The 26,872-nt window shown below is 33.1% G+C and overlaps 1 protein-coding gene across 2 annotated transcripts; it reads right to left on the reverse strand.

The window, feature by feature from the left end:
- Nucleotides 1-72: 72 nt before the first annotated feature.
- LOC111056767 lies at nucleotides 73-26,429 on the reverse strand. 2 transcript variants are annotated; one of them, XM_039430868.1, is made up of 10 exons: nucleotides 26,217-26,429; nucleotides 24,401-24,624; nucleotides 20,351-20,562; nucleotides 18,177-18,385; nucleotides 17,092-17,268; nucleotides 15,402-15,581; nucleotides 14,789-14,971; nucleotides 13,499-13,804; nucleotides 12,388-12,469; nucleotides 73-4,205 (listed from the first exon to the last, which is right to left on the reverse strand). In XM_039430868.1, exons 1-10 carry the CDS (start codon nucleotides 26,398-26,400, stop codon nucleotides 3,884-3,886), a joined length of 2,079 nt encoding a protein of 692 aa, XP_039286802.1. In that variant the 5' UTR covers nucleotides 26,401-26,429; the 3' UTR covers nucleotides 73-3,883. The 2 variants fall into 2 exon arrangements, with proteins under 2 accessions (XP_039286802.1, XP_039286801.1); XM_039430867.1 differs by having other exon boundaries at nucleotides 73-4,280.
- Between the last annotated feature and the right edge of the window lie 443 nt (nucleotides 26,430-26,872).

The raw sequence follows: 26,872 nt of genomic DNA on the forward strand, positions 1-26,872 counted from the left end.
CCCTCGCTCACAATAATAAAAATATCTATTACGGTATAAATATAAGAACCAATTTATCAATAATATTCATCATTAGTTTCTTATTTGTTCATTTATTTATTCAATTCAGTTTTATTATTTATGTATATAATGAATTAACAATATCACAAATCTTTTCCATTACAACAGTAGCGTTCAATAGTAAGATTTGTCCCTCAGTGAATAAATGAAAGCCCCCTTTCATTTATATTGGAATACATTCTATAAATACTCTGATTCTAAAATCTGTGTATCCAGCAATATAAATTAACTATTTTGTTGGTAAAAACCCCGTTGAATAATGATTTTGACTCAACGAAAGATCCTACTAAAGATTAGTATAGGTTCTATAGAGTACAGTGAATAAAATGTATTTATTTATTTAATTTAAACTTATCTAATAGTAGATTATATTAAATTATTCATATAATAGATTATGTAATCCAAAACGAAAAAAATACGAATTTAGGCCTATTTATTGTTTTTGAAAATTGGTACGGAGTACCGTATAGAATTATCTTCCAAATATACTTTGGTAAACTGAATTGTGTCACAAATCTACGTAAAAATAGTCTCGTTTAGAATTTTATAGTTTCTTATTACTATAGAGAACCATACAGGTTTGTGATATATTATAAGTTTGTGTTTTTACTATAAATTATTATTCCTCTTTCTATAAGATTCTATTTCTATAGTATAGACACAGCCAACTTGTCTCTACGTAACATAATTTATTGAATTTATTGTTTCTGTATGCGAAGAATGTTCTCTCAGTTTCAATGCAATTTATTATTGTACTCATTCAAGTCAATATTTATTATACAAATAAAACAGAAATTTATAATTCAACATTGTACTACATAGTCCATACAACCTTTTTCAATATAATAGATTTATTATGAATATTATCAGTTTGTGGTGAATTATGAAGTCCTACTCAATGTGAAAATAATTTCTTAGGTATTTCTCAGAGAAATTTTCAGCCATCCTCTGCTAGAGGTTACCTACCCACTGTTGTATAAATCTAGTTCATCTCGTGGAAGACTTTCGCAATTAGTTTTCTGTTTCAAACAATAATTCTTAAATACTGTTCAGAATAATATTATGAATGAAACATCTTAATGAGTTGAAATATTTTCAACTACGAACAATTTTTCAATAGAATTTTATTGTGATATGCATCGAGTTCATAAGTGAATTTAAATCTCTTGTTTTTTATAACATAATAAATAATCATGAGACCTGACGCTAGCAAAAATTCACATTTTTTCTAAACCAAAAATGATGAAAACAAATCTCTAATTTACAGTTAACCCATCACATCTTTCTCAATAGTGTTGAAGGAATTGGGATTTGTAATAATTCAACAGTATAATAATATTTATATCTTTCATTATAAGTCTCTTTACATACATACATTACATAAATACATCTTAAAACTATATTTTCAATCAAGGTACTTGACAATATATTTTTCATATGCTACATGCAGACAAGATATTCAAGGAAAATTCAAGTTTTTTCAAATAGGTTAAATAAGAAATTACAGATTATTTTGATCGACTGTAATTCAAACTACTATTATTAACATAATGTTTAGAATATTGTGAATGAAAAATTTCCATAAGTTGAACTAGATGTGAGATTCATAGAGTTGAATAGATTTTTACAAGTGCATGTAGCAGAGTATGACACAAGATATAGTATTTTTCAATTATCTCAACTTTACAAGATGAGCATTACCAGGATATAAAATTTAAAGAATATAAAGTGAAAGAGTAATTCTCATTATCATAATTCCTATTATCAATTAGGTAAAAAAATACTGTACATAGAAATCAATTGTAACTAACAATAATATTGATTTCAAAAGAGTTTTGTGGATTTTTTATTGTCAAATGAGTTGATCTTAGAAATCTATATTATTTTCAAAGACTAAATCAATACAAATGACCAACATTCTTTGATGATGTTGAATAAACAATTAATTGCGATTAACCTCTTTTATTCACCATATTTATAGCTTTGAAGAATGTTATTGAACTTTTTTAATTCCACAGATTACTTCGTTTTCAAATGAATATTATCTTAATATCTATTATTCTCACTATTTTTGTATGGTTGTGCTAACAATCTTTTCAAATGTCACTCTTTCAACATATAAATGAAAGAATCGGAAGATCTTATAAATACTGTAGAAATAGAAATAGTACCTTTACTTGTAAAACTCCACACATCTCCACATGAGTAAAAAATAGAAATAAGATTTATACAATAACCTTAATAACTACGAATTCGTTTTATTATTCAGTCTGGTAAATCTAATTTCTTTTTTACACTACTGTATCTAGTTTATTAATTAATACCCCACCTTCTGTGCATGGCACTCTTTATTTTCCAACCTCTCAAAACTTTAAAAAGAAAATTTTTCGATCATGAAACTGTATCTTTATTGAGATTTTAATAAACTTTGAAATTTCATCATCCTCAAATAAAAAATTGAATGAAGACATTTCCTTGCTGTTTTTCAATGTTCGTGAATATTAAGTTTCCAAGATTGAAAACTAACATCATATCAATTTTAATGCATTTTTCATTCTCATTTGTGAAAATAGAAGAAAAAGCCATGCACTCTTCTCATCTTTCTCCCATGAATCCAATGTAGAAGGATTTACAGTATAAATTATCCAAAGAAACAAGCTTTGATAATAAACTTATAAATCGACTGAGCATCTTATAAAGTATTGCTAGATACATTAATTAAGACTCCTTCACTTGATCTTGATGCGATTACCAAGTTACAATCCATTTACATTCACTAACCTAAATATTTATCTCACTTCATAGTTTATACGTTTGTAGGCTTATTTTCTGAAATGTCAACATCCAAGCTTCAATCGTTCATCGATTAGCCCCTATCTGAATCTTTATTTGAGAGATTTCATATCAGTATTATAAGTAAACACCATTTTCTAATTCACTTGCCAAGTCTTGATAATAATGCAATTTTACTCCAGTATTAGAATGTTTCAACTTAATCCCTTCAACAACGTGTTTAAACCCTCAGATTGTACCCTCTCTCTTGACAATAGCCTAATATGAAGTATTCAAATTGAAAATGTATTATTCCATTTCATTAGATTGGGCCGGGTATGTTGTACCATTTTTGTTTTTTATTTCACTTGAAATAATGTGAGGTTTGGCTTGGTGTTTCTGCAGCCCATCCAGATTTAATTGTTGTCTTTGGTACAGTATTAGTACCAAAGTTCTATTCCAGTATCAACTGTTGTCAGTTAGCACAAAGCTTCTATTGTTTAATTTGTATCTTTATCTTATTCTTAATGCTTTGAACATGTTTGGTATGCTTTGAATCTACCAAGATTCAACAAATCTATAATACTCTTTTTTGTTTCCTTGTTAGGATGGGTCTGTTATCAACAAACGTTTCATATTTGACTCTATTACATTTGAGCCTATTCAAATTTTATATTTTTTGATGAAAGTGCATTTTTGCTGTTGGATTGGATGTGTTTGTCGCTTACTCATATAAAATTGTTTATATAATACTTACTAGCTCATTTTGTTGCACTGTTCTTGATAATATAATATCAATACTTTTTGTTTCACTGTTAGGTTAGCTTGGTTAGCAACAAATATCCTTCTATAACGATGCATTGTAGATTACCCCATTTGTTGACACGTTTTACATCGTGCAGGTTTTTGTTTCACTGTTAGATTGTTTTGTTTGCAACACACCTTCGCTACAAAGTTAGCAAGCAGATATTTGTTTCACTGTAGGTTGCGTTTGTTAGCAAACGTAACATTGAGGATTGTCTGATTTGTTGGGGACGGTGCAGGTCAGTGGTCAGTACCTGGTCTTGGAGGGCGACCGCTGGTGACGGTCGGACTGGTGCTCTCGACGCCAGTCGCCCTGTGATTGGCCGTGATGGTGGTGGTGATGATGATGGTGGTGGCGCTTCTTGTCGGGTGGTGACGCTCCCGCCCGCGTCTGCGGGTAGACGTCACTCACCACCAACTCACTGCCTCCACGCTCGCGGTCCAGCGTCTCCTTCCGCCGCAGTTGACCTCCCACCATCTTGCCGTTTGCTGACTGGTGCAGATTTTCCCAGGCGCGCTGGTAGTACCGGTTCAATCCTCCATTACCATTGCCGCCGCGCGACTCCGAGCTTGACGAATCAAAAGAAGCGACAGTATTACAGTCTGGGGAAGCACGGTGACGGTAATGTTTGGCACTACGATTTCTGATGGAAACAAAACAACACCAAATCACAGCTATTAGTTACACACAATGGTTCAGTTTTCAACAATAATCAACAGTCAACACGATCTATTCAGATTGCAGGTAGAATTCCTGTCTCTTAATAGACAATCATTTTTGAAATGACCTACTTGGGCCCATACTGATATTTGGAGGCAACATTGAGTTTCAAACCTCCATCTATGTACCTCCCTCACACTGCATATTGAACAACATAGACAACATACATTTGTGAAGTGTCGTACACCTATAAAGCTCTTTCATAAATTTTCACAATAAATTAGTTTAAATCATGATTTGTTCAGCTTGCAATGAGAGCCTTAATGCTGTGAAAATAGCTTCATCGTTTGATGTCGAAATCATATTCGTATTATCAATGCTACCGGTATAGTTTCAGTTATTTTCAACAAAATCTTTTCAATGCACGTTTCATAATTAAAAGTCATTTTGTTTGCAAAAACTGATACCACAGCTTAATGTAGGCTTCATTAAATTCGATAATGAAATAAGAATATTATTGGTGTTCATCGTATTGTTATTATATTCTTGCAGTTATCACAATTCAAATACATTGAATTGCATTTTTGATAATATTTCATAACATAGAAGATGAATTCATATCCTATCATAATTTCATAATTAGTTAATCATATTGAAATGTTTGAAGGGACATGTAGTTTCATTCAAACAACTAATTTTGCACCATTTTAAAATATTGTTTTAATTTTTCTAAAAACTCTACCATACTTAATAATAATAAAATCTATATTGATGTATCTATTCAATGCAAATACAAGGTTAAAAGGTTTTCAATAGTACTTATACTGGTCCTAAGAACACCCTCATTTTTGCACCCTTATATTTGAGTGAATGAATGCATACAATTTATACAGGAATTCATAATGGATGGGGATAAATGTTGTTCATGGAAGAATCTATGGAATATGCATTTTTTTGTGAGAATGAACGTATAAACCAATAGTGGTACAGCAATAAATTATTATGTCTGGCGAGAATCCTGTCCGACCAATGAATTCCACTTCATGAAAATGGGAATCAAATAAGTAATGGCCTCGAAAACTTTATGTTGCAATTTCTTTCAATATTATATAGTTGACTTCAAAATAGAACAGATTGTTTTCGAGCAACTATCTATGATATCAGAATCAAATAACTAGTGATATGATATTAGATGATAGGATAAGAAAGGAATATTTCAGCTGAAGCAATAATAGATAGAAAATCAAAAGATTTGACAGACTATCATACATACGAGTACAATTTGGAAATTATTGAATTTAGATGAAGAAAGCATGCATGAAGAGTTGCAAGTTTGAAAAATTATGAAACTTCGAGTCCCAATTTATCAAAAAAAAAAAAAAATAGAAATAGAATATTACCCAGTACAAGGTTAGAAGATTTCAAGCAGGTTAATTATTAGAATTTAGAAAGAAAAATGTGATTTTTCAGTGAGTGCGAGAAGGTGCTGATTTGAAATAATGATTGCTATTTACAATAATATTGGAGGACAAGATTTGCAGAGCTTTTGTAGTAGGAAAAATGATGTTTTATTGTGTTTATTAGCATTCATGGCAGATGAATCGTTTTTCAATTTTTTGATTGTTCTAAAATGTGTACAGCCCAGGCCTACTGAACGCAATTACTATTTTTATTATTTTGTAACCCAGTCAATTTACCTTTTAGAAAAACGATTACTGTAGCCTACTATTATTCTCGATATATTTCCGTTATATTAGTGAAGTTATTAAATTTTATTTTTATTCTTCACAGTGGAAAATGATGTGAGCGTCTCATCAGAAGATTAATAATTTACAATATCTATCATTAATTGGCCTTTTCTTCGCGGAGTTCCTGATCGTATTTTTTGGGAGTATCATTTATCGGCTTTATCATGTTTTATTACTATGAAATTTTTATTCCATTTCCAAATTTTATTCCAAATAATTCTTTGAAATTATAGATTTCTATACCCTGAATTTCAAATCATCCTTTGAAATTGTAGTTTCTACCCATTACCGATTCTTCATTATGAATATTCAACTATTTAATATTGTTCTTGATTCTCCAATCTCAGTGAAATGAGTGAGACGATGTCAATCATGATATTGAAATAAATATATTTTACCCTCAAGCAGAAATCCAAATCACCGTAGTTGGTGCATGTGTGATGTGTTCCTATGAAATAATGAAGTGTTAAAATATTGAGAGAGTAAAAATGAAATGTGGCTGAAAGAGTGCCTGGATAGACAAGGAAGTAATAATTATTGAGAAATGCTGTACACATAAGTCATTATTGTTCTTTTGTGCAACAGAACTTGAGAGTTACATTTAGTCATCTATCCCATGCATTTTTTTGTGTTTTTCGTAGAAGGGAGTTTTAAAATAAACATTACTGTTCGTTTCTTGTGCACCATTTTCGAAATCAGTCTAAATTCTTTCAGAGAATTTGATTTGTCATTATATAGGTACTTTGTGTTTATCCTAGCGATACGATGAAAATATGTTTTGTATACGGTACTGTATAAGTTGTGTTCGGTGTAGTTTATTTATCATTGTATTTATTAGGATATTGGTTCTTGAGAAAAACCCAATTATGACCTAATTTGATTTGCACGGTTAGATCTTATCGTTTCCAGTGAATTCATCGACTTCAAGTGTAAAAATAATCCTTCATCAATGCTGAGGGTCATCTATTTCATGATATCAAAATTGATCTCTGTTTGGCATCTCAAATGGTCGGCTGGTCGTCTCTTTACTCCTAACCAATTGACTAATGGAAGGCCTAAATTGTATAGGCCGATTTTACATTAGGACACGTCTGTGACACCAAGTGTCCGAGCAATTTGCGGGGGGGGGGGGCTTTAGTGGTTATTGCGCTCATTACACTAGGAATACCAGATTTTGGTGTCTGTACACTAATAGAGGCTAGAGGCTTTGATGTCGGTTAGATAAACTATAGTATTGTCCACCAAATATCAGAATTGTCACAAAGATCTCCTTGTAATTTCAACCTTTCGTGTGAAAAGGACCCTCATTCATATAGGAAACATTATTATTGTACTTAAACAAACTGGCTTCTGGTGTGGTCTGGTTGTTTGGAGGCTCGTCTACAAAACCAATGGTGCGTGATGGTGCTGTTGTTATAAATGATTAAGGTGCGTGTGGGGTATAGTAGGCATGGCGGCGACGGTACCTTTTAGGATAGTTTGTACTTTAGTTGATTGCCTAGCTCTGGCAGGGTTCATATTGGATTAGAGAAATAGCCGGCGCGACTGCGATAGGCCCTTGAGAAGTCCCTGCGCCCCACCTGTTGGTCGGGGAAGGGCAGAGCCAGCAGTGTGTACCACCGCGATGGCATTGCGCGTGCGGGCGGCAGCTTACGCTTCTTGCCGCTGCAAACACACAGACACACCGCCCCACACAAGCAAGCGGTTACAACACACACCAACCATAGCCACATGCTACTTGCAGTCAGCACCCTCATATTTGTCAAACATTCTTCGAATTTATACATTTTAATGGAATGAATTCATTATAATTTCATGTGGTTGGACTTGGATTTCCAATTCTCCATGTATAAAGAATAATTCTTTTGGAAGAGTTATCTGATATTAAATCTTGAATGAAAATATTTCCAGATTTAGTCCTTGGTCATTGGTAAGGTTATTGACTTATTTATCTTATATTAGTCCTTCAAAGGACTATCAAAATTATACGAATGTTTCCATTTCAATGGTTGGATTTCCAGTTCTCTAGTGAAGAGTTATTTTTTAAGAATTATTTGATATTTTAAAATTTAATGGAATGATTTCTCGATTTAGTATTTAATCATTGATTCTCATGCATTGTTTTTGTGGAATTATGCGATTTTCATACTTCAATCAAATGATTCAACTTGGTTGGGAATCTCATAGATTTGTATTAGTTTCTGATAAATTTGTTTTGATGAACTATCAGTAGACTTTGGATTTGAAATCAATAAGAAGACCGATATCTATGACTCATGACTATGATTATCTCCAATAGGTGATTGGGAATATTTCTTCTGTATTGAAAAATTCTAGTTGAATTGCTGACTGCAAGTTTCAGATGAAAACAAAACATTTAATGAAACAAAAAATAGTATGCTATTCTAATCTCTAGAGAAAGAATAGAATGAGATATAAATAATGAAAATAAGAATTACAGAAAGAGTGATGCACAGAATTGAAGAAAATAAGAAAGAAGGAAGATTGGCGCAGGCTAAGAATTTTCCTATTCGGGCACCTACAAATTCCAGCAAATGTCCCATTCACTCAGAATACAAAAATTATAATATAGCTAGAACATGCGAATTTAAAAAAAGATATGAAGGGATTGAAGATAAATTGATGGTGATAATGGAAAGTCTTTCAAAGTACTAGCAGTTATTTCTGGACAGATTTTGAATGTGAAACTTCGATTAGTTTATTAGTGCATTAGAGATAAGTAATCAAGTCGAAGCGGGATAAATATTAGATGATAAATGAGTGAATTTTGATGGATTACTCAGCGCTAAAAAGTAGACGAAGAGAGTGAAATCTGGAATGAAAGAGGCTGAGGTTGTAATAATTTAATTTTGTGGGATTGGAAATTATTTCCTTGGATTTCAAATTGTGAATTTTGAACTATTTCAAAAAACAACATAGGGATTCTGTGCTTGCAAAAGAAGCTACAATAATTGTGAAGTAATCATCCCTCAGAGTTGGGAAAATTATACTATTCTTTTTACCACTTCAATTATCTGTAATAAGTTTTCTCATTATTAATGATCAGGCCAAATAATCATAATTATAACTAAAATTATATTACCTATATAATGATGAAGGTTCATTCACAGTATCTTAGAATTGCTGAAAAATACGAAGTTGATACAACAGTGGATTATCAATTACAATTGAATGGAACAGAAATTGTACCATGGAATGTGCCTGGATAATTTTTCAGATATAATAAGAGCATTTCGAATATTATTCATAGCAATTGAGTAAAACTTCGTTTGACAAATGAAATCAATTAATTCTGCAATTGACTATATGATCTGAATGGTTTTCAATTGAAATTGAGAAAAAAATATTACCTCCTGATGAGAATGACGATTGTGGTGACTACAGCTGCCAGGAACACGAATCCACCGAATACTCCTAGAGCAATTATTGCCCCTAGAAAAAATACAATTTTGATCAAAATTAAGGTTCATGAGACTCAATGTCATCACTTGAGATATGAGCCCATAAAGTTGAAATTTTTGGGACAGTTCGTTTCAAATTCGGTAAGAGAAATAATTCATGAAATTCTAAGGATTAAATTCTTCATGGTATTTTTGATTTGATAAAACAAAAATTCTCTGAAAATACCAATTTTTGTTATGTTTGATTATTTGAATAACTTTCTTAAAATTTGGTATTTTCAGAAAATGTTTGTTTTATTCAATCAACAATCTATGAAGAATTAATCCTTAGAATTTCATGAATTTCTTACCGAATTTGAAATGATCTGTCCCAAAAATTTGAACTTCATGCGCTCATATTATCTCAAAAAGTAATAGTCGGAGAAAAAATGTTTTCCTGAGAGCTTGATAGTAATCGAGAAACTTTGATAAATATCACCAGTATAATTATTTCATTTTAGCCTTTCCACAGCCTTTAAAATGTGAACGTTATTTGTCAAGTGCTGTATTTGTAAAATAATTCACAATTATAAATTGAGAATCATCTAAAATTTAAATATTCAAAAATCCACATGAAAAATGGTTGGTACCTATAATATAGACTATAATATAGACTAACGTGGGAACTATAGTAGGCCTACTTGTTCCATTCGAACTTTTTTGAACAAAAACATCTCATTCCCCAACGATATAAAGTCAAATTAAATATAACATTTTTTGAGATGATTGGTTTTTATTAGAACGTCTATTTCAATTATGTTCATGAATTATCAATATCAAATTACTATTTTGAAATACATTCTACAGAGTTCATAAAGCTCAAATAGAATCATAAAAAACTTTTGTTTATGTCTTCTCATCCAAGTAGCCTTCTGGCTAACATTAGAAGAGTTTTAGAGAAGTGGATGTAATCATAAAACCTACTGACCAACATTAATATAATCTCATAGAAGTGAGATATAATCATAAAATCATAAAACATTATATCTCCTCGTTTAATCAGTTTTCCGGCTAACATGAGACTCACCTAGATTGAGTTTAGCTCCCATGGTTTGCCTGTGCTGGTCCTCGAGTGAGTGGCCGGGCAAGTCTGCATTGCTGTGCGCGAGGTCGTTCCTCACGTGCACCGAGTCGGGGATCTCGTTGTCCTGGGGATGCGCCGAGGCCACGATCGGGATGCGACCCGACTCACTGTTGGAGTTGTCCGGCTGTGACGTAGGTCGTGGCGAGAACGGTCGTGGCTTCTCGCGGTTGGTGGTCGGCAGCGGTCGGCTCGATGTCTGCGTTGGCTTCGGGGCCTGAACTATGGCCCCTCCGCTACCGGTAACTACTTCTACAATTCAAAGTATTACATTAAAATTGATTTCAATTTCAGATAAGTTAAAATTATAATAGATCTGGAAGATGTTCAAATGAAAATGAAATTCAATTCATCTTATTCTTTTGAATTTCGTTTAGAATTTACAATGATACAATGAAGATGTCATGAACAGTTGAATTGAGGAAAGAGTGAAATTTTGAATAAATTCAAATTCAGCTCACAGCCAGCATAATATGTAGGCTACGAGGTGGGTGTGTACGATCTAAGGAAAATAGTAACTACAAAGAGTTATAGAATATATTATTATACTATAGAGTGTATCACAGAGGGATTATTATAATCATCTGCTACGATTTAAGTTGTACCATCTATCTACCCTGGTACTATAGGTACCGGTATGATGTAATTAATCATAATAGGTATGATATAAATGTAACCTCTAGCTACGTTTGGACTGTTGTAAAAATTAAAATTGGAACCGTTTTGGGCGTAAGTTAGTCTGTGGTACTTTTCTGTAAGTTGTATGATTCTGAATGATTGGATAAATAAATGTAAGATGTACGGGATGCAGCCTTTGTGCAGCTTTGTCAAAATCTTTTTTTTTTAATCTCAATATAAAATTACTGTACGTTTTCACATTTTTCTCTCATAGATAGCTCGATGATCCTCAAACTGATGAAAATTCAGATATATTCAAGTTACAGGTCTTTATTTTGAGCTTAGCATTAGGCCATTTCTTGTTCTCAAATTCTCAAGATAATCTAAAAATGGTAAACTAACAGCATGCTTGCATTGAATGTTTCAATTTCATACTTTTAGGCGTAGATAAATTGATGGTGATAATGGAAAGTCTTTCAAAGTACTAGCAGTTATTTCTGGACAGATTTTGAATGTGAAACTTCGATTAGTTTATTAGTGCATTAGAGATAAGTAATCAAGTCGAAGCGGGATAAATATTAGATAATAAATGAGTGAATTTTGATGGATTACTCAGCGCTAAAAAGTAGACGAAGAGAGTGAAATCTGGAATGAAAGAGGCTGAGGTTGTAATAATTTAATTTTGTGGGATTGGAAATTATTTCCTTGGATTTCAAATTGTGAATTTTGAACTATTTCAAAAAACAACATAGGGATTCTGTGCTTGCAAAAGAAGCTACAATAATTGTGAAGTAATCATCCCTCAGAGTTGGGAAAATTATACTATTCTTTTTACCACTTCAATTATCTGTAATAAGTTTTCTCATTATTAATGATCAGGCCAAATAATCATAATTATAACTAAAATTATATTACCTATATAATGATGAAGGTTCATTCACAGTATGTTAGAATTGCTGAAAAATACGAAGTTGATAAACCAGTGGATTATCAATTACAATTGAATGGAACAGAAATTGTACCATGGAATGTGCCTGGATAATTTTTCAGATATAATAAGAGCATTTCGAATATTATTCATAGCAATTGAGTAAAACTTCGTTTGAAAATGAAATCAATTAATTCTGCAATTGACTATATGATCTGAATGGTTTTCAATTGAAATTGAGAAAAAAATATTACCTCCTGATGAGAATGACGATTGTGGTGACTACAGCTGCCAGGAACACGAATCCACCGAATACTCCTAGAGCAATTATTGCCCCTAGAAAAAATACAATTTTGATCAAAATTAAGGTTCATGAGACTCAATGTCATCACTTGAGATATGAGCCAATAAAGTTGAAATTTTTGGGACAGTTCGTTTCAAATTCGGTAAGAGAAATAATTCATGAAATTCTAAGGATTAAATTCTTCATGGTATTTTTGATTTGATAAAACAAAAATTCTCTGAAAATACCAATTTTTAAAAAAGTTATGTTTGGTTATTTGAATCTTTCTTGAAATTTTCTATTTTCAAAAAATGTTTGTTTTATTCAATCAACAATCTATGAAGAATTAATCCTTAGAATTTCATGAATTTCTTACCGAATTTGAAATGATCTGTCCCAAAAATTTTAACTTCATGCGCTCATATTATTTAAAAAAGTAATAGTCGGAGAAAAAATGTTTTCCTGAGAGCTTGATACTAATCGAGAAACTTTGATAAATATCACCAGTATAATTATTTCATTTTAGCCTTTGCACAGCCTTTAAAATGTGAACGTTATTTGTCAAGAGCTGGTATTGGTTAAAATAATTCACAATTATAAATTGAGAATCATCTAAAATTTAAATATTCAAAAATCCACATGAAAAATGGTTGGTACCTATAATATAGACTAACGTGGGAACTATAGTAGGCCTACTTGTTCCATTCGAACTTTTTTGAACAAAAACATCTCATTCCCCCAACGATATAAAGTCAAATTAAATATAACATTTTTTGAGATGATTGGTTTTTATTAGAACGTCTATTTCAATTATGTTCATGAATTATCAATATCAAATTACTATTTTGAAATACATTCTACAGAGTTCATAAAGCTCAAATAGAATCATAAAAAACTTTTGTTTATGTCTTCTCATCCAAGTAGCCTTCTGGCTAACATTAGAAGAGTTTTAGAGAAGTGGATGTAATCATAAAACCTACTGACCAACATTAATATAATCTCATAGAAGTGAGATATAATCATAAAATCATAAAACATTATATCTCCTCGTTAATCAGTTTTCCGGCTAACATGAGACTCACCTAGATTGAGTTTAGCTCCCATGGTTTGCCTGTGCTGGTCCTCGAGTGAGTGGCCGGGCAAGTCTGCATTGCTGTGCGCGAGGTCGTTCCTCACGTGCACCGAGTCGGGGATCTCGTTGTCCTGGGGATGCGCCGAGGCCACGATCGGGATGCGACCCGACTCACTGTTGGAGTTGTCCGGCTGTGACGTAGGTCGTGGCGAGAACGGTCGTGGCTTCTCGCGGTTGGTGGTCGGCAGCGGTCGGCTCGATGTCTGCGTTGGCTTCGGGGCCTGAACTATGGCCCCTCCGCTACCGGTAACTACTTCTACAATTCAAAGTATTTCATTCAAATTGATTTCAATTTCAGATAACTTAATATTATAATAGATCTGGAAGATGTTCAAATGAAAATGAAATTCAATTCATCTTATTCTTTTGAATTTCGTTTAGAATTTACAATGATACAATGAAGATGTCATGAACAGTTGAATTGAGGAAAGAGTGAAATTTTGAATAAATTCAAATTCAGCTCACAGCCAGCATAATATGTAGGCTACGAGGTGGGTGTGTACGATCTAAGGAATATAGTAACTACAAAGTGTTATAGATATATTATTATACTATAGAGTGTATCACAGAGGGATTATTATAATCATCTGCTACGTTGTAAGTTGTACCATCTATCTACCCTGGTACTATAGGTATGATGTAATTAATCATAATAGGTATGATATAAATGTAACCTCTAGCTACGTTTTGACTGTTGTAAAAATTAAAATTGGAACCGTTTTGGGCGTAAGTTAGTATGTGGTACTTTTCTGTAAGTTGTATGATTCTGAATGATTGGATAAATAAGTGTAAGATGTACGGGATGTAGCCTTTGTACAGCTTTGTCAAAATCTTCTTTCTTAATGTCAATATAAAATTACTGTACGTTTTCACATTTTTCTCTCATAGATAGCTTGATGATCCTCAAACTAATGAAAAGTCAGATATATTCAAGTTACAGGTCTTTATTTTGAGCTTAGCATTAGGCCATTTATTGTTCTCAAATTCTTAAGATAATCTAAAAATGGTAAAATAACAGCATGCTTGCATTGAATGTTTCAATTTCATACTTTTAGGCGTAGATTCATTGATTGTCATAGAATATCAAATCTATCATGTATAGGCTATAGATTGTTTCAAAAATCTTATGAAAATCATATCATTATCATTAGTGTAAATCTAAAAAAAAAACTATTCGCCAATGAGTGTATTATCATCATCATCCCAAAAACAATTATTTCAATTGAAACATAAATCATACCTTTGCATACAGGTGGATTCTTGTCGTATTTTCCATTTGGAAGACACGTCAACTGTTTTGCACCAATTAGTCTGAATTTCCTAGACGAGCACGTGTATTCGACAACTGTGCCAACGATTGTTGCGTTGTTCGAAACGAACACTTCTCCATTCTCAATGAACGGTGGCTCAGCACAACGGATGGCTGCAAAACAAAATATATAGAACTTGAAATTAGAGACCTTTCATAGCAAGGTCGATAATTTGGTGTATTTGGAATATAACATAAAAGTCTAGCTCATTCCATCAGTTTTATTCATATGTATGGATCGTAGTATCCATATCACTGTGGAATGGAGTGGAATTTATGATGAACTATAATATATTTTCCATTCACTTTAATATGATTCAAGTAATCATTTTTATCATTGCATGATCATCAGAAGTCAAATTTGATAAACTGATTTCATAAACTTTCCCACTCAACCATTAAGTAAATTCAATTACAAGTTTAATAAAACCTTGTAAAAGTTCTGTTGCTTTCCGCCAATCGCTCCATATACCACTGAACTTGAATGCAGCATAGTAAGGTTTATAAATTTCTCGATTTTTTATAAATTTATTTCAAAAATTACCTTGACATCTTGGGGGAGGTCCATCCCACCTCTCATCCAGATCACAGGTCAGCCTGGCTCGTCCTTGGATCTTGTAGCCTTCGTCGCATGAGTAAAGGACTTCACTCAGATAATCAACTGTTCCATTTAGAAGGTCGTAGTCTCCATTCTGAATGTCAGCTGGGAAACCGCACTGAACCTCTGTTTAAAAAGATAATTGTAGTGAATTTTCACAAATAATATAATTCAATACAAATAGTAGACACCTTCATTGATAAGATTCCTTCATTGAGACAAATAAATTTGTATTTGTGGACATTTTTATGTCCTACTTGTCTTTGTATGTTCGTCATATAGTCAAGTCAAATGGTCGTTTTTAGGTACACAGTTTTGAATATAGAAATTGGCCATTTTCATGTGTATTTAAATATGGGCTAAAATACACTAAAAGAGTAGGATTTTTTTATTTTTTCATCAAATTTCAGTTACATTATTTTGAACCGCCTTGACGAGCTGAGATGAATGAGCTGTAATACGAGGAGATCTGATCATTTTGTCAAAAGCTATAAGTGTTCAAAGTTTTCATCCTTGACGTATCCTTATGACGAACCCCCCCCCCCACTAGGAAATACTGAAATTAAATGTTTCTAACGAGTGATTCTCATAGAAAATAACCCTCGTGAGATGATTTCAGATTTCAGCTGGAATACGTATTTTTTGTTAGGAAGGCCTTAAAAATGTATTATAATGAAAATTTGTATTTTGGTTGTAGGACATGATTTTCTATTTTTGGGTGTATTCCCCCTCCCCCCACTACTAAATTCAAAAATTCCCAAGGAATCCTGTTCAGAATTAATTTTTTTTCACGTGATGTGTGGTTTTTTATCTATACTAGAAAAATATCCTAGATGTATAGGGTAGAAGTGGTAGGTTTGCATAATTTTGAAAACCCCTTAAAAATACCCCTTATTTGAAAATTCGTAGCTCCGGAACCAAAAATGGTAGAATCCTGCGCGACCACTCAATTTGTTGGAAATTTTATTATTTTGTAAAGAATGATTTTCTTCCAAAAACTCGAAGTTTTTGAGATTAAATGGAAAAATAAAAAAGTCCGAAATTTTAGGGGTTTTTGCGGGTTTTGGGGGTGAAGCCGCCCTCTGGCGTGTCAGCAAATTTCAGATTCGAATTCAGCGCCCCAAAATACATAATTATATAACTGTCGAGAAAAATTCTTTCGGGGCTGTTTCCTGAAAAACGACCATTTGACTGGACTAATACCAATATAGTCATAAATAAGGGAGACGCTATTATTGAAAAACCAAAACAATGAATAATATAAATTCCATTCAATAAGAAAGTTTGAACTCCCTAAAAAATAATCACCGTGGTTCACAAACGTTAGACTGACAATGTTACATTTCTAGGTGATAATCATTCTGCATACATGATGTAACTTCCACATTATACTCCTTCAATAACAAAGTAGGTCTTGAAAATATTTAGCCAACTTCTATCCAAGTTTATTGGAGTCTAAAATCTTCAGAGTGTAAGCTACTTCGAGTTGGTTCTAATAATTATTATCTACTCAATGAAGTATCTCGGTGTCAAGCACAGGTTCCCTGTATGTAAGCTTCATACGTGTATTGTACGTAATAGTACGTAAGTTTCGTTGTAATTTCACTAACTAAAAATTCCAATTTTCTCAACTTACTTTTACAAACAGGCGGGAATTCGTTGTAGAATCCAGTTGGCAGACAAATTCTCGTGTTGGGTCCCACCAATAGATGGCCCTCGTCACACGAGTATTCGATCACGGCTCCAACGTTGTAGTTCTTAGCTGTCATGGTCGAGTTGGGTGGCTGCTCAGGTCTTCCGCAAGCCTTCGGCTCTGGAAATTATAGTTAGAAATAATTTATAAAATTAAATTTTTACAAAAATTATTTTTGGAATTATTTCTGATAGATTCAATTGCAAATGAAATAGACTACTTAGGAATAAATAACATTAATTCTTGGGTTTTTTGGAATTCTGTTGTGGTGCACACAATATAATGCTTTCAATTCCATCAATAAATAATACCCCGTGCAAAACTATGAAATATATAATTATTAAATTCGATCTAGTGTGATAAGAAGAAAACAATTCTAATATTCTTCTTCAGGTTGAATCAAACACCCTCTTGGAGAATAAATAAATTTTTAGCACTGGCATGTGAGATTACTGCATACTTCCTTTAACTATAGAACTGTGTTGTTGAACTGTTCTATTTATGCCTAAAATTTTACCAATTGTTGAACTGTATATACCAACCCTAGTAAAACTTGAATTTCTAATCCGAAAAATACTCAATTTGAATCTCAGTCAGTTGTTCCTAATCGAAGTTAATGCAACTGAAAGCATTAGGGTACTTTAGAGTTGTTAATTATTGTTGATTTTATGGATATAACTGTTATTGACAAGATGGATAACCAACAACGAATTATTATTGATTTCTCAATACTATGAGAATAATGTTTGTGAATGATTACAAATTTAACAAGGTTCTCAATTGCTAATATATTACAGTGGTCCGAATTGAAGCTCTTCTGGTTGAAAATCTCTTATGTCTTAATTATAACCTGAAAATCTTAATATGTCTGAAAATCTCTGCATGTCTTAACTTCGATAGTAGTGAATGATAAAAATTTAGAATTAATTCCAGAATCAGAATCCCCGTCATTGTTCTAAATGTATAAACACAATGGGTATTAGCCCTCATGAAAACAAAATGTTCATGAGGCACTTTGATTTACTCACGATGTTGACAGATGTAGTTGATGTTGACGTTACAGTTGGTATCCGACCACAGCCATCCCCTGGATCCATCGTATCTGGCGCAATCCTCGTTGCCTCCTGGCAGATTCCAGAAGGAGACGGTCACGTCCTCACCGCCAAGCCACTTCCAGTTGTTCCTGTCCTGAGGGTCTCGAATCGCTCCCATCCAGTACTGGCTGCTTGTGTCGCTCCTAAAATATCGAGTTGGAGAAATGTTATTTGTTGAATCTGTTGGGGTTTGATCTAATAGGAAGAGTGAGAAGTCATTTGAAAAATAGACTGGATAGTACGTGTTGTGTTTTGTTTTCTTTCATTTGCTAGAGGTGTCTGCCGCCTCTTTATTGAGGGGGGGAAACATCAACTTAGTAAGGTGGTCAGGTAATAATAATAACATTATATTATTAAGGTAGTCAGGTGTTTTATGTTTTCTTGTAAATTGTTGATTATGCTATTGCTTTCTTGGTGTTCTATTCCCATGAATGATGAAAGGGGGTGATTAATTGTTAGAGGTTGTCAAGTTTTTGATAATATCGAGTTGCACTTTTTTTTTCTTGCGAAGGTTATAATTAATTTGCTCGATTCTTTAAATCATTTAGGTTTATTAGTTCCTCTACTATATAGTGAAGTGCACGTTATAATGGCAGTGTTTGATTAGCAATGGTATTGCTATCCTTGTCTATCATACAACAAAGCGGATAACGCTATCTTTCGCTTTGCTCTGTTGCAAGATCGTCTTTTAACAATGTGGAATAATTAATTAATTAACAAAGTATTTCATCTAAATTTTAAAAATTCATTATGGAATTATTGAAAAATATAATTTATGGCTTAATAAATAATAATTGATTATTTTAATCGAGAATGAAAAGTTGATATTACATCAATAAACCTGTAACAGCTACCGTGTATAGAAGGTATTGACGAGATTGAGGATCGGCAACGTTGTTCTCCTATCTTTCTCCACTGCCATTATAACGTGGACCTCACTATAGGAACTAATACCTGAGCTAGAAATGTTCCTCCACTAGGAATAACATGAGTTTTTGTCTAGGTTTTTAACACTTGATTTTCATTATCAGTATTAAAAACTACTCTATTCTTCTCATACTTAAAATTTCTTTTCGCCACACTGCACAGAAAGCAGCTGTTTTCCAGTCCCTACGTAGATCTGAAAGACATTGTTTGCAGACGACTCTCGTCTGACGTCAGAACAGGTTTCTTTCCGGCTAAGGCCGGAAAGAGTACCCTTTCCGGCCGCTAAATTTCAAGTGTGCTAAAACAGCTGATCAAAAAACTTTTCATTATTCGAGTTTACTATTCAATAATTAAAACATTTATAATAATATCATCTTATTGTCATTTGAAAGAATAAAAAAGTATAAACTCAACCTTCCCATAATTGAACATAATCTTCTAGGTTATTTAGACAAATCAGAATAAAAAAAAAAATACTTGTACAATTTCCTGATATTCAGATTACATCAGATTTGATAGAGCTATGACCTTCCACTTTTGCTTCCGGAAGTGCTTAATAAACAATTATTCTTATATAATTATATTATATTGTTTATTTTTCTGTGTGGCAAAAAATAGCGTTCGCACCACGGGCAAAAATGTTTTTCCGGCTCTCAATCTCTTCTATTGAAAACCGATTTCGAGCCGGAAAAGTCTCATTTTCGGCCCTAGGTGCGAAATATACTATTACCGTTTTAGTACAGTTGCTACCAAGTTTAACCCTAAACAATGAACTAGGTTTTATGATCAATTTAGCCGATCAGCTCTAATTTTCTTATCAATTCATCAAATTCTGCCAGAGTAGTGTATTTTTATCAAATAATAATGCACAAATCTTGAAATGAATTATAGCATTATTTCTTGAATTGAATGAGCAATAATTTATTAGGTCTTAGGTATCTTTCATTATTGGAAGAATAAATCACTATCACGTAAAAGAAACTAAATTCGAGTTTTTTAACAGTAATAATTTGTATGAATTTTAGAATTTATATGAACATAAATAGTTTTAAAAGACTGTGGATTAGAGTTAAGACTTGAATTTGTATGAACATGAATAATTTATTAAAAGACTACAGTTAGCTCTTAAACCTTAACTATAAGCCTTAATTAAAAGGGTTGAATTGTAAGAATTGAGTTACCTATGACGCCTCCACAACTCCCAGCTGATGAAACCCTGCAGGGCGGGATTGCTCTCATCGACAAGGGTGCCCCCTCGGCTGCGGCAGAAGGCAAGGGCATCTCGCAGGTTGAGAGGTTGCCGATTGTAGAAAATGTAGCATTTGCCGTTGTAGGTGGCAGTGCTTCCTGGTGGCTGGTCCCGGAACTGAGGACATCTCTCGATTGGTAGAGCCTGTTTACAGAATAATAGAAAAACTCATTAGGCCTATTACCTAATAATGATTTTGAAAAGAAAGATGAACAATATCAAGGGGACGGAAATTGAGTACGTAGAGGAAACAAAAAATGAAATTTACGCATCAGCATTCTAGTCCGGGCGCAAATGTCGTGAATAAGGCACTCCGTGGTCATTTTTGAGTAACGGCCGTGGAAGATGTCTCAATTTCTTCGTAAGGTCTAGCATAATAAGGATCGTGATGATGATATGTCGAAATCACAGGCAAACAACTCGGAAACAAGATGGCCGCAAAAATTTTCAGAGTTTTGCTATATCGCTTGTATTTCAATAACCGTTCAAGATATTCAACCGTTTTTTTTTTTTTTGGCGAGAAATTTTTAAAATCTCCCTCTACAATTTTTGTTTCATAAAATTTTCCTCTAAAACGCATATTTTTTTAGTTATAATTTTCAAAAGCCCAAAAAAACGTTCTTCTAAATCACTGTTTGCAGCGGAAAACACATGCCAATCCCAACAAATGCCCTTCAAAGAAAACCCTGCATGATTTCTGGTGCGTTCTTCCATACGCATTAGGTAATAAGCTAGAACTATAAAATCGTCTCATAAGATGGTCTCAATCTCTTCCTTACAACAAGACGAATAAGAATATTGATGATGGATACAACGAAAATATTCCACATCATTGAAAAATACAAGATGGCGGTCATTATTGACAGAAATTTTTATATCGCTTGATATTCAGTTATTGTGAGAGATATCGGATTGGTTTTATCACCAAAGTGTTCAGAATTAACCAAACAATGATGTTCGAGAGAATCATCTCATTTCGACCACTCATTCAATTATTTATTTAACTTCAAAAACTTGAAACATACATTTTTCGGGGACAATATTTTACTTTCCACTCTGTATATGTATTCGCAGTAGACAAACACTAGTATTATTGGCACAGTGTTGTAGAATATTTCCAAAGCTTAAAAATGACATCTGGTTGGAGGCTGTAAGTCCATATTTTACGGCTGGAGCGTCATCGGAAAAAAAGTAAAAAGTACTGTTTGCAGTGGAAAACACTCTTTTTCCACCAAATGCCAATCCCAACAATTAGAAAACCATGCAACTCATGACTCCTTGAAGGTACAGACTTGGGAATGGTATCAATCTCTTTGTAGCCTAATGATGATTAGAAAGAGATTATCCATGATGACAATCTCAAAAATGTTTGTCATCATGAAAAAACAAGATGGCGGTAAAAATTTGTCGATTTCCAAGAAATCATCTGTAATTCTAATAATGTCGAGGATATCGGATCAATTCAGGAATTCAGCCATTTGGAATCTCAAAAATAATCATAATACAATATCCGAAAGATTTATCCAATTCCACCAACTTTTACTATGGTGAATATAACTTCAAGCTCTTGAAATTAGATTTTTTGGGGACAAAATTTTATTTTTCACTCTGTAAATGTATTCAGAGTGAACAAACACCAATATTATTGGCACAGTGTTGTAGAATATTATAATAGCTTCAAAATGGCATCTTGTTAAAGGCTGCCAGTCCGCCTTCTACGGCTGGAGCGTCATTGGAAAAATATGAAAAACTACTCTTTGCAGCGGAAAACACTCTTTTTTCATCATATGCTAAACCTGAACAATTAGAAAACCATGTAACTCATGACCCCTTGAAGGTACAGACCTGAAAATGGTATCAATCTTTTCGTAAAGATGTTTGGAAGTAGATTATCCATGATGGCAATCTCAAAAAAGTTTGTTATCATAGAAAAATTCAAGATGGCGGCTAAAATTCTGATTTCAAGAGTTTGAAGTTATATTCACCATAGTAAGAGTTGCTGGAATTGGATAGATCTTTCGGATATTGTAGTATGATTATTTTGGAGCTTCCAAATGGCTGAATTCCTGAATTGATCCGATATCCTCGACATTATTAGAATTACAGATGATTTCTTGGAAATCGACAAATTTTTACCGCCATCTTGTTTTTTCATGATGACAAACATTTTTGAGATTGTCATCATGGATAATCTCTTTCTAATCATCATTAGGCTACAAAGAGATTGATACCATTCCCAAGTCTGTACCTTCAAGGAGTCATGAGTTGCATGGTTTTCTAATTGTTGGGATTGGCATTGATTGGGATTGTTTATCAGAGATTGACAATGGTGTAATAACCGAAACCGGTCTTTCTAATTATCAATAAATCAGTGGTTTTTTGACAATTTCTTAGTCTTTTTCATTCAATATGAATAATTACCACAATATCAACTTCTCAACTACACAAAAAGTGAAAAAAAAAATAATAATACTAGTGTTTGTCTACTGCGAATACATATACAGAGTGGAAAGTAAAATATTGTCCCCGAAAAATGTATGTTTCAAGTTTTTGAAGTTAAATAAATAATTGAATGAGTGGTCGAAATGAGATGATTCTCTCGAACATCATTGTTTGGTTAATTCTGAACACTTTGGTGATAAAACCAATCCGATATCTCTCACAATAACTGAATATCAAGCGATATAAAAATTTCTGTCAATAATGACCGCCATCTTGTATTTTTCAATGATGTGGAATATTTTCGTTGTATCCATCATCAATATTCTTATTCGTCTTGTTGTAAGGAAGAGATTGAGACCATCTTATGAGACGATTTTATAGTTCTAGCTTATTACCTAATGCGTATGGAAGAACGCACCAGAAATCATGCAGGGTTTTCTTTGAAGGGCATTTGTTGGGATTGGCATGTGTTTTCCGCTGCAAACAGTGATTTAGAAGAACGTTTTTTTGGGCTTTTGAAAATTATAACTAAAAAAATATGCGTTTTAGAGGAAAATTTTATGAAACAAAAATTGTAGAGGGAGATTTTAAAAATTTCTCGCCAAAAAAAAAAAAACGGTTGAATATCTTGAACGGTTATTGAAATACAAGCGATATAGCAAAACCCTGAAAATTTTTGCGGCCATCTTGTTTCCGAGTTGTTTGCCTGTGATTTCGACATATCATCATCACGATCCTTATTATGCTAGACCTAGCGATGGAATTGAGACATCTTCCATGACTGTTACTCAAAAATACCACGGAATGACATTTGCGCCCGGACTATTCCTAATATGTATCAAATACTATTGATCATTGCGTAAACTTGCTCATTTTATATGCATTCTGAAAGTGGTGGAATCCTTGAGGGTTCAAAAAATTATTGCTTTTTATGTAAATGTATTTTTGCTTGGGTTGGGTCATGTAATAGTAGTCTTCAGGTCATGTAAGATGCCCTGAAATGGATCAGGTGCGACCTGAAAACTCTGATACCAGACCTGAGCCAGCCAGGTCATTCGATATTATTATTATTATATTATTATTATTATTATTATTATTATTATTATTATATTATTATTATTATATTATTATTATTATTATTATTATTATTATTTGGGTATCATTTCTAGAATATTGATTTTGTAGGTACTACCTACTTGTCTTGATGCCACTTAAACCTTTTGCTGACCTATAATATTGACCCAGTATAACTAGCTTTCAGCTCATGGTTAGGCTAATCTACAATTTGGCTAATTCAGTAGTGTTCACAAACTCCAACATACTCCCGTTACTGGCACAATAGAAGTGGGATACTAGATTTGATTGGCAGAGAAACAATTTACTCAAACTCAATAGTTCATAACAGTCTATTACATAAAGAAGTAGGCTGCTCCATAGCAACAATAATAGAATCTTGTTGAGATTTCAATTGCTTTGAAGATGGAAGATGAGATTGGAAATTGGAAGATTGAGATAGTAGATAACTGGGTAATGGAATTACCTGATCAGTGTAGACGAACGCTTCGCAGATTGACAGTTGACTGGTTTGAGCAGCTCCCTCTAAATGAACGCTGACAAATGCCCCTGGCATTGGGGGGTTACACGGCAAAAATAGCGGTTTGCCCTCTTCTATGTAACCAGTGAATCGATTGCAGACAGGATTTGTTCCCAAATCAGGTCGGTTATTTCCGACTCTTACAATTATTGTGGCTGGTTTATTTTTACCTGTAGAAACAAAAAAAATAACAGTGTAAGTATTGCTCGAAAATGAATCAATTCTTAACGGTTCGTAAGAGTAAATAACGCGACACCAACCATATTTTTCACAACATTACGGTACTGGAGACTTGATGACTGTCATTAGTTGCGGAAACAAACAATCATTATCTGGGTGCAAGTTGTCTAGTTGAAGTAGGTGCAACATTGGAATCCCACATATCATGTGTATTAGTAGAGTTCGTGTCTATGGTATCAACTTCAAATATATGTTTTTGAGTAGTCTTTTCTCTAACAAGATTTTTATCATCTGAGTTGCATTGAATGCTCACAATGATTAAATGCCTGTAATCTATAATAATCTATTGCTCAATTTCAAAGCATCGTCATTATTATCTGCAAACCATAGATTCATAGACGACAATTCTGTGCATTGGACACGAAATAAAAGTGTATAAAATCTGTAGTATTGTTAGAAGTAGAGATAAATATAGAGGAAAGATTTCTTATTACAAATCATGAATCAATAACTGTACGGTACTTTATTTGCATAACTGGCTGGTAACCCGCGCTTTGCACTGTGTTTCCCCACGGTTGGTGTTGTAAAATCCAATCTCTTTATGTCCAAGAAATATAAATATAATAGAATAATTATTTATTATTTTGTTCAAAATTACGTGGATAATGTTTTTAAGAGTTGAAAAATTCAAGCAAAAAAATGGGTTTGATAAGTCTCGAATCCGCAACCTTTGATTCAAGAACCGCGTGCGCTATCAAATAAACTATGGAGTCACATTGGAGGAAGGCCTGTTTGGTTGGGCTTTTATAGTTACGTAAGCATTGAATCACAAATAATTTGTGACTAAATTATTCAATTATTGAATAAATTTGTTTTAATTATTAAAATAGAAAGAATTGATTAATAGCAATAAAAATAAGCCCATGTCCATCCTCAGTAAATCCAGAATTCTTATGCAAAATGTCAAGTTAATCAGTTTAGTTGTTCAGACGTGTCGATGCGTCATTCGTGTATTTCCTATGCCATAAATGTCCAAGCCGAATCTTCCCTCTATTACATTATAGATTACCCATAATTTATTAATTTGGATTTTCGTTTAAAAATTATCATTCAATAATTTATTCATTCCTATTGCTGTATTTTTTGATAGCTTAATGAATTTGACAATTAAACTGAAAAGTACACTTCATCTAAATATTCCATACACAAATATTTGTCATGAAAATATTCCTTTTCATGAAAATATTCCTATTCATGAAAATATTGTCTTTTTTCTTTAGGGCTACTTTTAATATAAATCTCAGTACCCTTTCAAATTATTTTATTGTCACAACATGTTTCGACATTAATGACATTTTCAAGTTGACTTCAAAATGGTATTAATGTCCGAGACATGTTGTGACAAAATAATTTAAAAGGGTACTGAGATTTATATTTTTATTTATATTCCAAAAATATATTTGAATATTCATGAATACCGGTATCTTTTGTTAATTTACTTACGAATAGTTTTTTTTCAAACGAATCAGCTTACCACAACACGAATATTCATGAATAATTTACGAATAGGTCGTTAGCTTACCACAACAGGGTTTGCCGAAGTCGAGGCGCACCAACTGCACCATGTAAGGCTCGAGGAGGTTGACATACCACCAGGGCACCCTCTCGGGCCGGGTCAGGGTGCACGTGTCTGGGCTGAAGAAGGAGCTTGTGCTGCCATCGATGGCCTTCTGGGGCACTCCTCCGCCCTCGGTGCTGATCTGCATTGGTGCCTTGCCGGCCGCCACGTTCAGGACTGCAATTTAATAAAACATTGAATCACTAACATATCTAATTAGAAATTATCTAATTGGTTGAATTTGATGTCACCTCATATAAAAAAATGTAAAAATTGCAAGTAAGCAATCAAAAAGTTCTCACAAGAAATTTGTGGCTTGATAACTTTCAATTTTTGAGTACTTCAATACAAATTCCTCAAAACCAACAACTTGTTAATCGATGATTTTGCACCCTCTTATTTTTTCAATGAAAGGAATATAGGTAGAACTGAAAAATACCGTTTAAAATATGTTTGTCGTACTGAATTTTACATGGACTTACTCAATTACTGTAATTACAAATTTTATTTTTTGAATTCAGACTGATCCTACTACAATGGATGGAGTCTTATCGTTCATGCTCTCACGTAATACTTATACATGACTGCATATAATTATGTCCGCAAGTATACCGTACATA

This window comes from Nilaparvata lugens, chromosome 6 (genome assembly GCF_014356525.2).
Source record: "Nilaparvata lugens isolate BPH chromosome 6, ASM1435652v1, whole genome shotgun sequence".
NCBI classification, from domain to species: domain Eukaryota; kingdom Metazoa; phylum Arthropoda; class Insecta; order Hemiptera; family Delphacidae; genus Nilaparvata; species Nilaparvata lugens.

What these genes read in the sequence shown, in the direction of transcription:
- LOC111056767 (XM_039430867.1), bottom strand. Translation starts at nt 26,400, where the DNA reads ATGCAGATCAGCACCGAGGGCGGAGGAGTGCCCCAGAAGGCCATCGAT. An exon ending in ATTCCCGCCTGTTTGTAAAA is followed by an intron (nt 15,582 to 17,091) that starts GTAAGTTGAGAA and finishes CTTTTTAAACAG; the next exon opens with AGGTTCAGTGCGGTTTCCCA. An exon ending in ACCTCCCCCAAGATGTCAAG is followed by an intron (nt 14,972 to 15,401) that starts GTAATTTTTGAA and finishes TTTGTTTTGCAG; the next exon opens with CCATCCGTTGTGCTGAGCCA.